General features: G+C 43.4%; 1 protein-coding gene across 15 annotated transcripts in view; it reads right to left on the minus strand.

Annotated features, from left to right (window-relative positions):
* AKAP13 (A-kinase anchoring protein 13) overlaps nucleotides 1–13984 on the minus strand; it is a 235136-nt gene that overhangs the window by 75123 nt on the left and 146029 nt on the right. For 14 of the 15 annotated variants that reach the window (XM_016151661.2, XM_016151658.2, XM_016151655.2 and 11 more), the window contains one exon: nucleotides 1136–1211. In XM_016151661.2, coding sequence (XP_016007147.2) covers nucleotides 1136–1211 — 76 coding nt within the window. Of the gene's footprint in view, nucleotides 1–1135; nucleotides 1212–9293; nucleotides 11203–13984 lie in introns of those variants that run through there. The other variant, XM_016151664.2, reaches the window with a different exon arrangement.

The following is a 13984-nucleotide window of genomic DNA, read 5'->3' on the forward strand; positions in this document are numbered from 1 at the left end:
TGTATAGTAATTAATACCCTTTAACCGCTTTCTCCATGTGAGACAAAGCAGAGGAAAACACTTTCCATAGTTGTTTCTAAAATTTCCTTTGAAGTACAGAGAGTTGAGAATCACTAGGAAACCTCTTGGATATGGAGGATTTGAAGTTCATCTTTAAATTTAATATGCTGCAGGGTATCCACAGCTAAACCATCTCCAGAAAGAAGAGTAATGAGGACTCAGCAATTTTTAAAGCAGGTAGGTAAAATTTGAGAAGGTAAAAAGTTGTTTTGCTGGGTGAAGTGGACTCAAAAGCCCGGAATGCAAATCACCAGTGTTCACACAGAAGCTGCCGGAATAAGCATAGGGCCCACAGGTACTCGCCATGTCCTCCAGACAACACCCCGTGAGGAAAGCTGGTCACGCTTTAGAGATGAGGGACGACAGCACACAGACAGACATCGAGGAGCAGTGGCTGAACCTGGGTGAACAGCTCAAATGTCTAACTAACCCCGAGCCCTGTGCTGAATTATGGCAAGCAAGGTTGTAAGAGCGTTTAACCCTCATCTACTGTCACTGAGAGCTCATGGCGCTTAGGAAAGACTCAATTCCTGACAGTACTTCTGAACTTTATGGTTCTCAATCTTAGCTGTACAGGTGAGAAACTAAAGGACCCCTGCAAGAGTCTGCGGCTCCAGCCACACCCAAGCCTCATTAAATCAGACTCTCCCAGGGGAAGAGCCAGGCAGTGGTATACCTTAAGGCTGCAGAGAGACTTTCAATGTGCAGCCACAATTAAGGGCCACAGGATTAGTCCTTAATAATACATACATATATATACCAGATGAAGGAAACGTTATCATATGCATATGCATGACACCTTCACAGATTAATTAATAAACCATAAAGCCCTATGTGAGAACTTACTATTAAAATGAAATTTAGGTAATTATATGTGCTCGTTTTCAACTGTGAGACAAAACGCCTACAAACCCAAACCACATATACCCTTTTCCTGTGATGTACTCCATAACGTGCTAAGGAAGGACCGACATCTGATGGAACGATCTATTACTAAAGTGAGAACGAGGCTCTAGAAAATGGGCGTTTTGGAGGCAGATATTCAAGTCAGCTGGAAGCTGGGAAGTCTGCTTACCTGGGCTCTGCGTGGGAGCCAAGAGAGACGCTGCGTCAGGGCCCGGCTCGACGGTGCACCAGCTCTCTCGGTTTATCTGAAGCAAAAGGAAAAGACCGAGTTTCAGACGGTGAAGTTCCGTGGGCTGATTTCACAGCCGCTGCAAGCACTCCTACGGTGTACCGTCACCCCTTTCTCTTTAAAACTTTACGGCAAGTGGGTAAAATTATTTTAAGAAAAAAATCTTTTCACAATACAATCGAGGCAATCAATGACGCTCTAAAGAGACTGTCGAATATAATTAGGCATATAAAAGCTATTTTTACTAAGTTAAATTTAATAATAAATTTATTACTTTTTTCACTAAATTTAATATGTAAAAATTTTTAATTACCATTGGAGGTTTCGATGGTCCTCTCTCGGTACTTTATAAAACAATTCGACACAAAATCAGTAAGGATATAGAAAAATTGAAAAACATCAACCAATTTGATCTAACGGACATATATGGAGAACTTCATCCAACAAGAGCAAAATGCACATTCTTTTTGAGTACACATGGAAAATAGACCATATTCTGTGGCATAAAACAAGTCTTGAATTTGAGGATTAAAATCATATAAAGCATGCTCTCTGACTAAAACTACTGAATTTAGAAACCAAAAAGATGTCTGAAGAGACCCCAAATAGTACACAAAATTTTAAGTTTAGTAACTCCACAAATCAAAGAAGAAATGTTAAGAAAACATTAGATATTAAACATTAGAAAACATTTTGAACTTTATAAAAATAGAAATATCTATAAAAATTGGTGAGATATAGCTAAAACTGTTCTTAAACAAAATTTATATTAAATGCCCGTATTAAAAAAGAAAGGTCTCAAATCAATGAAGCTACGACCTTAAGAAACTAGAAAGATAGCAAATTAACTCAAAGAGAATGGGACTGGGAAAAAAAGGAGCAAAAATCGATGAAATAAAAAACAATCAAATCAATAAAGCCAAAAAGCGTTCCTTGAAAAAGATCAATGATATCAGTAAAACTCTACCTAGACTGACCAAGAACAAAAGAAAAGTTACAAATTACCAACATCAGAAATGAAAGAGGGACATCACTACAGACCCTATAGATACTGAAAAGATAAAAAAGGAATATCATGAACAACTGTGCTGTGTATCATTGTAATCCAGACTACAAATCTTTTCCTTAGATGTTTCTGAGGAGCATAAAAAGTCCTAACGTGTCCAGAAGAGGAAAGAATAATGGGAGATATGGCTAAAATGAATCTAGGCTTTATTCTCCACCAGTGATGAAACCCCGGCCCTCCGCTGTATAAGCAAGGGGATGAAAAGACCACTATGATACTAAAGAAATAACTCCAGAAAAAGTGTATAGATAAATTGGGGTAGTGGGGAGGAAGGACGCATGGGGCATCCAGGACACACATCCGGTCAGGAGCCTGAACTGGCCCAGTCCAAAGGCAGCACGCGCTTGGGCTCGGGAGATGCCCTCTGGAGCACAGAAGCAGCAGCGCCTCAATGAACTAGAACGAAGAGCGGAATCCACAGCAGTGGGAGAGGAAGAGGGGTCAGAGAGCCACAATTTAACAGAGAGAGCAAACCCACCAGGGAAGAAGACAATAGTGCATTCTATTTGACTCTGCCGAGTTTGACGTGTTAAGATGTTTTTCAAATGGTTAATTAAGCAAAGTTATGGAGCCTAAGAGGAAAGCTGGATCTGGCTTCACCTGTTCTGGATTACTTGATAAAAAGTGTGCAAGAAAGCCAAGGGGGCACGCACAAAGAGAAGAACCCCAGACGGCGGCATTCCCACGCGGCAACACGCAGGCGAGCGGAGCAGCCTGGGCAGCTCGTACTCGCCGTCTCCCTACAAACAAATGGCACGAAAATGAGTGTGTATTAAGGAAATGCAAATGCATCAAAACCAAAATGAGATATCACACTGCGCCCATTAGGATGGCTACTACTAAACAAACACGCACACCACCAATACAGAAAATGACGAGCGAGAGTGAGGATGTGGAGAAACTGGGACCTTTGAGTTCTGCTGGTGGGAAGGAAAATGGTGCGGCCACTGTGAAAAACAGTACGGTGGTTCCTCCAAAAATAAAACAAAGAACCACCACGTGACCCAGCAAGTCCACTTCTAGGAATACACCCGGAAGAATCAAAGGCTGCGACTTGGAACAGATATTTGCACATCAGTGTTCACAGCAGCATCACTTGCAACAGACAAAAACTGGAAACAACTCCAATGCCTATCAGTAGATGAAAGAATAAACAAAATGTAGTAAATACAAACAACAGAATATTACTTAGCCTTAGAAAAGGAAATTCTGCCATGCGCTACAACATGGATGAACCCTGAGGACATTATCCTAAGTGAAATAAACCAAAGGGTTACAAAAGGACAAGTATTGTAAGATTCTAATTACATAAGGTACCTAGAAGAGCCAAATTCATGGAGACAAGGTTAGAATAGCGGTTGCCAGGGACTATGGGGACTTACTGTTTAATGGGAACAGTTTGTTCACAAAGATGAAAAGGTTCCGGAGATGGACAGTGGTGATGACTGCGCAACGACGTGAATGCGCTTAATGCCACTGACTGACTGTACACCTAAATGTGGTAAATTTTATGTTGTGTGTATTTTATCAATAATAATAAAAAAAAGAATGTGCAGCAGCCAGAGATAAGCAAGCTGGTTTAGAGAAATGTCGTCATGCAGCCCACACAGTCAGAGGCAGAGCTAGTGATCTGGGCCAGATGCTGCTCATAGTGGTCAATGCCACTGCCCAGAGGGCAAACTCCACATGCACCGAGTGCAGAAAGAACATCGAAACATGCATCAGCATTTTCGACCACATCCTGCACACAGTGACAGCGACACCAAGCCTACCATGTTTATGAGTGAAAAACATTGTGCTTACTACACGGCCAGGCTGCTTGAGATGTAAAGTGGATTACAAAACATCTCCCCCTCCTTCTACCTTGTTTCAGATGTGACAGAGATTTGCTCTAGTCTCATTTCTGTTCTTCGGCAATTCCACTGGCTCTCACGCACAGAAGAAAACTCAAAGGCCACGCTATGTGGCCCATTAGAAACATTTTCAGACTGCTTACCATACATATAAGGCAACACATGTTCTCGTGGCAGTCTGTTTCCCAAAGGGTGACCTGTAAGACTGAGGTTTCAATATTAATAAATTATAAACTGGTTCTTTGTACTATTGGCACTCTGTAGCCAGCTGTGAGAATAGGCTTGGTAAGAGATTTTGATTAACAAATTAGGATTAGGAGACAAAATAGGAAGAAACTACAATGTTGAGATGGCTAATAATTTGAATTTTAAGAGAAAAACAACGATGATTATAAGCCCTTCCATCCAGATTTTGGCCTGATGGAATCTTTGAACTATTAGCCAACTACAGGATTGGCAACTAACTAGACGGGTAGGGGAGGGAACAGTTCAAGACGATTCGCAAAGTTTGTGTAGCAAGCATCTGGAAATGAGGAAAACAGAAATTCTTGCCATTTAATGTTCACATGTTTTGGACACACAAACTCCCAAGACGCGCTCTCTCTGGCTCTGACCACGTTCATGCTTCTTTAGCTGAGAAGCAAAGCCAGTCTTTGCTTCCTAGCACCTCATGGACGCTGCAGGTATTCAACATTCAAAGTTCTGGTGAGTCAGAGTGCACAAAGAGCAGGGGATAACAGAAGAAATGCCAGCCACCCCTCCCGCCTCCACCCCGGCCCCAATGTTATTTCTCATCCCTGCCCCTTGTGATCACCTAAACCACACCCACGCTGTGTTCCCATCAGTCTGAAAATAGAGTTGTACATATTTTCAGTGGAGAAGGAACAGCCTTTTGTTTTTGGCAGGGCTTCTGCTACTGTTTATACTGAACATCCTAATAATGCAGCTCATGGTTACACCCAGCCTTCCCAGCCATTGCCCGTATTTACTTCCTCTGCAACTGTCTCAGGAGATCCAGCCACAGTTCCAAGGCTGAACAAAAGGAAGCGAAACCCCACCATCCGGACATGGAAGCCAAGACTTGAGTCAATGTCTTTTCAGGGAATCAGACTGTAACTGAGCAGATGCGTATAGATGTCTTAAATCCTCAGTCTCATTATGTCTGTTGTTTGATACCTGCAGACGTCTCTTAGAGCAAGCAAACTTTAAAAGGATATGTAATTCTCTGGAAAATATCACTGTAGTTAAAAGTCAAATACTACTTCTGAGCTTCAGCTAATGAGCCCAGGTGGCCTGTGCACTGAATGAATCCTCTGAGTCTATGCACGGAAACATGGTTGCAAATCTTTTGACCATCCATCCAACAGGCTGAATTACTCATTACAAAGTCTGTTCTCGGTAAATCATCAATAACACGAGGAATCATGGTACTATTTATGAACAGGCAATGTTTTTCCAAATAACCCAAAATTATAAAATTAGTAAAACAGAATTGGCCCCGAGACTAAAATGAGTTTCGATCGGCAGTTAAGCCTAGATTCTGACCCCTTTCTTTTTGGTATGCTAGCTTTGCAGTAAATTTCTGATGCCTGCTGTGTAGTGTCAAAACCGTCTCAGGGAGGCTTACCATGAGTGGGCTACTGAGGTTAAGTGCATTACACTTCTTGGGAAGTCAATACTAGCTTTCTGAAGGATGCTGAGAAAAAGAGGCATGTTGATACCATAGGGATTCTGCTAACAGTTAAAATTCTTCCATATCTCATCTTAAGCATGTGATTCACAGCAACCAATCCCCTACTGTAAGAGCCGGAAGTCACATATGCCTCAGAGGAGGTAATGAAGGGAAGGACGTAGAGTGCGGACGAGGGGTAGGGGTGTGAGTGAGTGTGAGTGTGTGTGTGTGTCAGCGCGTGCGCACGCACACTGGGTGGGCAGTGGAGGGGTGGGTGACCAGAATACTATGTATTAACTCATGTGTTTTTAGAAAAAACATTGAGAAAAGACGTAAGATTTGGCGGATGCTGGCGACTGATGACTGAAAGCGAGAGCTGATCTAAGGATCAAGACCAGCGCACGCGGCCTTAGGGAATCGTAAGGCCTTGATGTGCAAGGGCCACCATGAAACCAACTGCACAGACCCGACACAGGAACATCAGAACGCAGACCAAGCCAATCACAGTGTGGGTACAGAACACAGGATGGGGATTTGGGAGCCAACCTAGAGTGGATTATCAGGATGCCAATAAAAGGGGCTGCAGCTGTAAGTGTGGAACACCAAAGTGTCAGACTCAAAACCTAAATTTTGTGGTTACTGTCACATTTCATCTCCGTGATCTTACACCAATCTATCATTGCATTTAGTTTATAAAACATGATCTCATGAATCCATACTTACACATCTTAAAAGATTAATTAATTCAATTAACAAATGCTTACTGAGCATTTAATATGAATTAGGTACATTGTTCTGAGTGCTTAGATATATTTAGTGGACAGATGAAAAATTACAAGCTCCTCAGTATGAAAAAGAAACTTCCATAGATAAAAGTGGATTGAGAACATATGCATGATCGTTTGAGACCTGAGGAGGCATATGTACACAATATAATTTAAAAACAAAACAAAACAAAACAATGATTAAGGATACTGAAATTTAAAATGGAAGATAAGTGGAGAACACTTTGAATGATTTCATAAAAAGAATTGTGTGGAAAATCTGCTACAAATTGTGTGACAAACTAAAATTATAAGAGACCATGCACCTGTCCAAAGTGTTATAGAAGAAATTCCTACAGCGGGAAAGAAGTGATTGAGATAACTTCTAAGACTTCTTTCAATATGAAAAGTCTTAGGGAAAAAATGTGTGTATATAAATAAGAAGTGATATACATATTCATGTAAAAAAGAACTGGTCAGCTCAAAGCAGTCTAGAATAGCAAGAAAAACAATCGGATCTGGGGCTGCATCCCAGGACCTATTACGTGTGAGCTGGGAGCCCTTTGGAAACTTCCTGAGCATCCAAAACTGTTTTTCCATATGTAAAATGAGACTGGGAATGTAACAATTAAATGCCTGAATCTCATTCCACCTACTGCTTGCCATTTGGACCACAAAACCATCCCATCATGCCTGCACTACCATAATGGCACCCTAACGGATTCCCACGCTGCCAGAATGATCCCGCGTACACGTACATTGAGGAGTAACGTCTCTGAGCAGGGTGAGCTCCTCCCCGCAGCCGCCGAGGCCTGCTTCGCCAGGTCCCACTTCTGCCCCTGGCCTTCTCCTCAGACGCTCCTGGCTCGCTCAGGATGCTCTTGTCACCACGGCTCTCAGGGCCCAGTACCCGCTGTTTGTTCCTTCTAGAACGCCTTCCCTTGGTATAGGGGGCATATTTTTATCCTCTGGAGATCGGTTTTTAATCAAATGTCAGCGCCCCAGAAAGAGCTTCTAACTAAAAGAAGTATGCCAGTTAGTTCCCATACTACATGCTGCTGATTTCTGTCAAATCATTTGTAATAAATCGTACTTTATTTAATGTCTGGCTTTGTGGGAAAATAAATAAATTAATTAACATCTTTGCTATTCGAGGCCTTCATACGCCTCACCACGGCTGATGACAACCCTCGAACCCTTCATATGAAAATGGGGAGAAAGAGCTGCTGTCTGACAAGTCTCAAATGAAATGACGCACATAGAAGTGTTTTATTACAACTGAAACGGCATCACGAGTCAAGACGCCTGTGCTGACTTAGCTCCACTCGTAAAGGCTTTCGCATCCAGACAGACCATCGAGTACTACCCGTTTGGGCCTTTTTTAAACATATGATATCCCTTATGACACCTAGACTGAGATTCCCTATCCTCCTTCCCACTCTTCCTTTTCCTCCTGGACATGGAATATCATAAAGCATCAAGCACATAAAGCTCCTAAAAACTAGGCTCTCCCCTAAATACCAAAGAACAAAAATTTCAAAACTTCATCATGATTTCATAGAGGAAATCACCTTTCAGAGAAACTTAAAATGAATAATATCTTGGAACAAGTTCAAAATGCCAAGTTACCAACTGCTCTCGGCCGAGGCCTGGCAAGTCAGTGACCATCTGACAGCGATGACGGAGGGTCAATGACTCTCCAAAGCACAACTCCTTGTGCGCTCCTGGTCCAATGTGCATTTTACTGGTTCCTGTGTCTAGCCTTCTGAGCCCATTTCTTGGCCTCGATGGACCATTAAAAAAAAAAATGAGGGAATTGCAATAAATTGAATCAAGAAATCAGTATAACAGCTCCACTATTGCCTTGACCAGGGCGGAACATTATCGCTTTTGCCTAGACTCCCACAGCCCCACACTCACAGGCGCTCAGGTACTGAGGTTGTTTTGGCATCTCGTGAAGCCCTTGGTAGGCTTCCAATTTCCCCTGCTTTTGCCAGAAAGCTAAACTTCCAAAAAGTACTCCTTGAGTCATCCAACATTCCCAGACTCCCATCTTACGGCTGGAGGAGTCCTGACTAATTTTAGATTCAAGGGTGCCTTCTGTGAACAATTAGCTATCCAGAGTCTCCACCCCCATCTTGCTTAGACACCCACTAATGCTGAAAAAAAGAAAAAAAAAATAATACAGCTATCGACAGAGCCTGAGGCTAGATCTGAAAAGCAGTCAAGTCAAGCCAAAAGGGTTCCTTTGCCATTTTAATTGGAGGACCTTCCAAAGGAAATAAATGTATCTCCCCTCAAAAGCTGTCAGTGAGAGACAGCAGAAGCAACAGACAGAACAGGCCCAGACAAAAGACAGGGGGACTAAGAGACAGAGGCAGCATGTCAGAGGACGGCAGAGAGAGACACCCAGACAGACGGGAGGTGGGGGAAGGGAGACGGTGAGACAGGGACAGAGGGACAGACGTCGCGGGGAAGAGCAACTCTGAAGGGGAATTCTCAAGAGTGTGATGTTCTCCCGAGCATGAGAACGAATTTTAAAGCAAGCAACTCGGTGCTGACTCTCAGGTCCCACGAGGCAGCCCTTTAAGAACCTTGACATCAGCAACCCGACCCCCGCCGCACACCGTCCACACATACTTCTCAGCCTCTCTCCTAAGGCAGACGGCCAGGGACCCGGCCACTGGAGCCAGGAGAAGAAAGAGCCCGAGAGCTTGGGAATGTGCCGAGCGTGGCTCCTTACCTTCAGCAGCACCACGTCCACAGCCCTGTCCACCTTGGAGATGTCGCACAGACTGTAGCGCCTCTTGTGCCGTTCATACATTGTGTCCAAAAGCAGGAGAGAGGAGAGAAAACGCAGATGTGCCCGCCGTTAACCGGGGGGTGGGGGGTGGGGGGGCCGGTGCGTCCCGCAAGTCCAGAGTTCCAAACCTCTCACAGGGGGCGTCTGTGTCTTCCAGACGCCTTCTCTATACACAACCCTCAAAGGGTCAAAAATGAAATAAAAGAAACCAAGAGAAACCCAATTCCTTAAACTGACCGAGAACTTTGCGAGAACTTCAGAGCACTGGGACGACGAGTTTATAATTCATCATAGAAACAGCAAATGCCTCCTGATGCTATACTTCGCGCAGATCTTGACGGAAGGAGAAGCACACACCATCCCCATCACTGGCGATAAGTCCAGTGGAAAAACGAAGAACGAACCGACTGAGCATAATGGCCGATGCGCGTGGGGGAAAAAAACCAAGCAGGCAGTTAAAAATCCAGTACGTACTTTGTCAGGAAAAGAGAGGGAAGAAAAAAGGAAGACAGCTCTATTCCACGGGGGTGACGTGAAAAAATTCTCCCATAAAATTCTGTTCTTGCTTTAAAAGAAAAAAGGACTATCAATTTTTCCTTTACAGGGAAAAAGAATGAAAAAAAAAAAAAAGCAGAAGCTTGTTGATTCTGTATAAAGTAAAGAACCTCTGGAGTCTGTCTCCCACACCAGGCAGTCGGGCTTGGTTCTGATTTAAGTTGAAAACATGTAAGACGGCAGAGGAAAGGGAGGGGGAGGCCCCGCCTCCTGCTCTGCGCACCCCCTTCTCCTAGGGCGCTGGCCCTGCCCTACCACAGTCTCCACCCCCCACTCTCAAGAGTGTCATGACTTGCCTTTCAGCGCTGCACCAGGAGCCTAGGAGGTTTGCAAACCTAATTGCAAACATGATTCACCCACAAACTAAGACAGAAAAACAAGGCTCCTTTTCCAGTCCGCTTCCTCCTCCTCCTCCTCGTCCAGCCGTCCCCTATGAGGGAGGCTCTGTTAGGCTCTCCCAGATGCAAGGAGTGCTCTCATGCCGGGCCGTAATAAAGGGAGAGAAAGGTCATCCTAAACACCGTAACGACTCACTTATCTATTCCACCACGTACAGAAAACAAACTGCAGGAGGCACACACTGCCTCTCCTTGGCAAATGCAAACCAATGATTTAACATGAGAAAAATGTTAGCCAAGTAAGTCAGGGTGATTGATGGCTCTAGGATTCAGAAGTGGCTAGAAGAGTCACCTGGCAGGGACCTCCCTTTCGACGCTTCCATTCACATTAAGTGAGCCTTGCATGTGGCTCTGCTACTTCTTTTGCTTTTTTTTTTTTTTTAAACTATTCGAGACCTCTTTAGTCCCCACCCTTGGGAACAGTCTCCCAGGCCAGGCCTATTCCAGAATTCATTCTCTCACTTCAGACATTCTCTCACTTGGGTCAAAAATAATTTAGCAGGGAGAAGAGGAAGAGAACCAAAGAAAGCAAAAGGGGGAAAGAGTGGAGAAAGAAAAAAATACAAAGATTTTCTCCTGCGAGGAGCCATCAGGCTGCTGACACTTTGCTCAGGTGGCCAGAGGAGTGCTCGGCTGGACCAGGGGAGTTCATGAGGGGGCTCAAACACCGTGACACAAGGAGCAGGGAGATCTACTAACTGAATTTCTGTCAATAGTGCAAACAGAGTTGGTGATAGGGTTTTTCAGTAGCTACAAAAAGAGGACAGAAGGTCTGATGAGTCACCATTCCCTCAGGCCAGGCATTCAAGTTGCCAAACAGCCCAAAGGAGAGAGACGCAGACTGTCCTGCTGGAAGGCGAGCCTTCTCCTCCGCCATGAGCAAGCAGCAAGCTGCAGCAGTAAGCCGCCCCAGAAGCCTGATGCCACACCCCCCACTGTCCCGCAGAGGTGGACAGCCTCCCCTTCCCCACGTGCCCCCTGGTGAGCCCTGGCTCTGCGATGTCACCAACCTGTGCAGTGAAACACAGGGTGCTTCCTGTTAGGGTGACAATGGAAAAATGTAGAAACAAGATGATCGGAGAAAGGTTAGAGAGCTGAAAATAAAGCTCTTGCTCAGGTTTACCAAAAGGGTGGGAACCTGGTCAGGAATTTACAAATACGTTGCAACTATGTGGTCTGAGGGACAACTCAAAAGATTCTATAGGCTTCAGTGTATGGAAAAATGGATAGTTTATCTTTTCTGTATGCACCTTCTGTATGCACCTTCACTGAGCTATAATTGAGAGCTCTCCCTGCTCCCCATATGAGTACAAAGCTGCCTCCCCTCTGCCCTCAATATGGTTTATTCCTCAACTGCCGCTCCCTTCTGTTTTAATGAGAATCAAATGTTTCCTGCTTCCAAGGTTCCCAGGCATCTCCCTAGGGTTCAGATGCTCTAATCATAATAAAGCCTTTCTACACCTAACCTCCTCTAACCATTGACTTAAACGTAGAGAATCTATATTGATTTAGCAAATATTCTGTGCCTTGCACTGAAGGCAAACAAAATAAGTAAGTAACAAGGCATGTGTCAAGAAGTTTATATAATTAGAGAGGAATCTGTTTCAAAGTAATCCAATTGCCTGAAATGGCCCAGATTACTGTTTTTGAGACATACAGATTAACCTTTTAATTTCTGACTACCTGCTGCCTTTGTGCTGCAGGCTGCTAATCGAGGTTTCTTTCTCTTCATGCACACATAAACACAGTGGAATGATTTGGAAGCGCCCTTACTTACTCTCTCCCTCCTTGGAAAACAAATGCTCTGGGAAGGGAACATACGCTCTTCTTGTGGGGGAAAAAAGAGTCTGTTTTGCCCTCCCCTCTGGATCTGCTCAGCGCTCCCCAACAGAACACAGAATCTGCAGTCCTGTGCTTTTGCTGCTGATGTGACAATTCCAAGTTTTTATTAAAAACATCTGGAACCACTGAGGTTATTCTGTTAGGATTCTGAAACACCGCCACCAATCATTTTATATTCAAACTAGAGCTGACAGTTATAACTTTGCATTTCGCGAATATTTCCTCTTTCCTTTGAGAACTTATAGTAAAACATTATTTATTATTGACAACCGCTTATAACAGCAGTTTTTACGAGATTAATTGTATCTCCCTTCTCCCTGTGTCCTCCATCTACTCTCCCTCCACAAGGGGTCCTGAATTCTTCAACTGAAGCTTTCTGGTTCGCTCCTGCCACGTGTGTTCTTAAAGATTCCTCAAATGGCGTATACAAATACTTTACGCATTATAATTTAACTATAGCATTTCTGTTCGTGAATTCAATTTTCTCTTGACTTATTTAATTACAGGATCTAACACCTTACCCAAATTATTTAACATTCTTAACAGGTCAACTCCATTTGGCTCCATTTGCTCCAGTTAGGGCAGATTCCTGCCCGAAGTCCCGTAATAAAGCTTCTCAATTAGGACACCACCGAGTGGGCATGCTCCAGACACAAAGGGAACACCAGAGGCCAGTAAACAAAGTAGCGCCATGTGACTGGGCACTGGCTAAGTGACTCACCAATGATCAATTTAGTCTCCTCGGGCTAAAAATCAAGGTTTCTTTCCATTCCTGGGTGTGTCATTATCTCCCCCCGAGCAATGTGGGATAATTAGCTTGACTCTCTGGACCTAGATTTCCAAACTGAAAAATGAGAGGGGCTGGACACCAGGCCACACCTGAAATTCCTTCTTGATCTGATATCCTCAGTCTGTAACTAAGAAATCTTTATCAGAGGCCATATAGTTTATAGAATGTTAGGTAGATTCAGAGAAGAAAAAAAAAAAAGAGAGAGAGAGAAATTCTCTCAAAACTTCTTGTAGAAAACATGTAGTGTATTCTTGGGTAATTACGTTTGCCACCTCCACTATTCGCATGAACCGAGAAAGAATGGTCTACCACAGTCAATGATTTTTAATAACCTAAGATTTCATTAACTTAAAAACAGTGATTCATCCAGAGTTCACGTTTGTTGGCCAACTTTACTAGAATATAGGATAAAACATTAGCTTCCACTTGAGAAACCCTGGTCTGCTTACAATAACAGAACGCTTCAAATAAGATGTTTTTGAGTATGTGAGTATAAGAAGAAAATTATTTGCAACGGCTGCGAAAACACTGTTTCCATCTGGGGTTTGCTTTTAATTTCAGTTGAGGTGTTCAAGCATTTCTTTGATTCACAGATTTGAAGGTTCCAAGGTTTTAAAAAGCTGAAGGAGAAGAGGAAGGCCGAAAGGACAGCCAACCAGGAAATCTTTTCAAATCTGACAGGCGGCAGCTTTGCTTTAACCCTCTGTCACCTCTGCAAAATGAAACCTGAAGGCATCTTAGCTGGTAGCAGCAAACTGACAACAATAACAACAGCGAGAAGAAATTAAGATGGAGGAATATAAGAAAAAAAAAAAAAAAGGTCTCTTCATAAACTTGTGCTCCTTACAGGAAATAGGTCTCATGGAGCAAGGCCACGAATGTTAAATTTTACTAAAATTACCAACAGCTTGGTGAAATAAAAGGAGGAAAGATGGAAGAAAGGGAGATGGCAGAAACATAACTTCAGTCAGAAAATTAAGTGACAGCAGAGTTTAATCTCTAGGACAGGTCTTCTGGGGACAGATTTATTAATAGCAACAACATTT

Source organism: Rousettus aegyptiacus, unplaced genomic scaffold (assembly GCF_014176215.1).
Source record: "Rousettus aegyptiacus isolate mRouAeg1 unplaced genomic scaffold, mRouAeg1.p scaffold_m13_p_14, whole genome shotgun sequence".
NCBI classification, from domain to species: domain Eukaryota; kingdom Metazoa; phylum Chordata; class Mammalia; order Chiroptera; family Pteropodidae; genus Rousettus; species Rousettus aegyptiacus.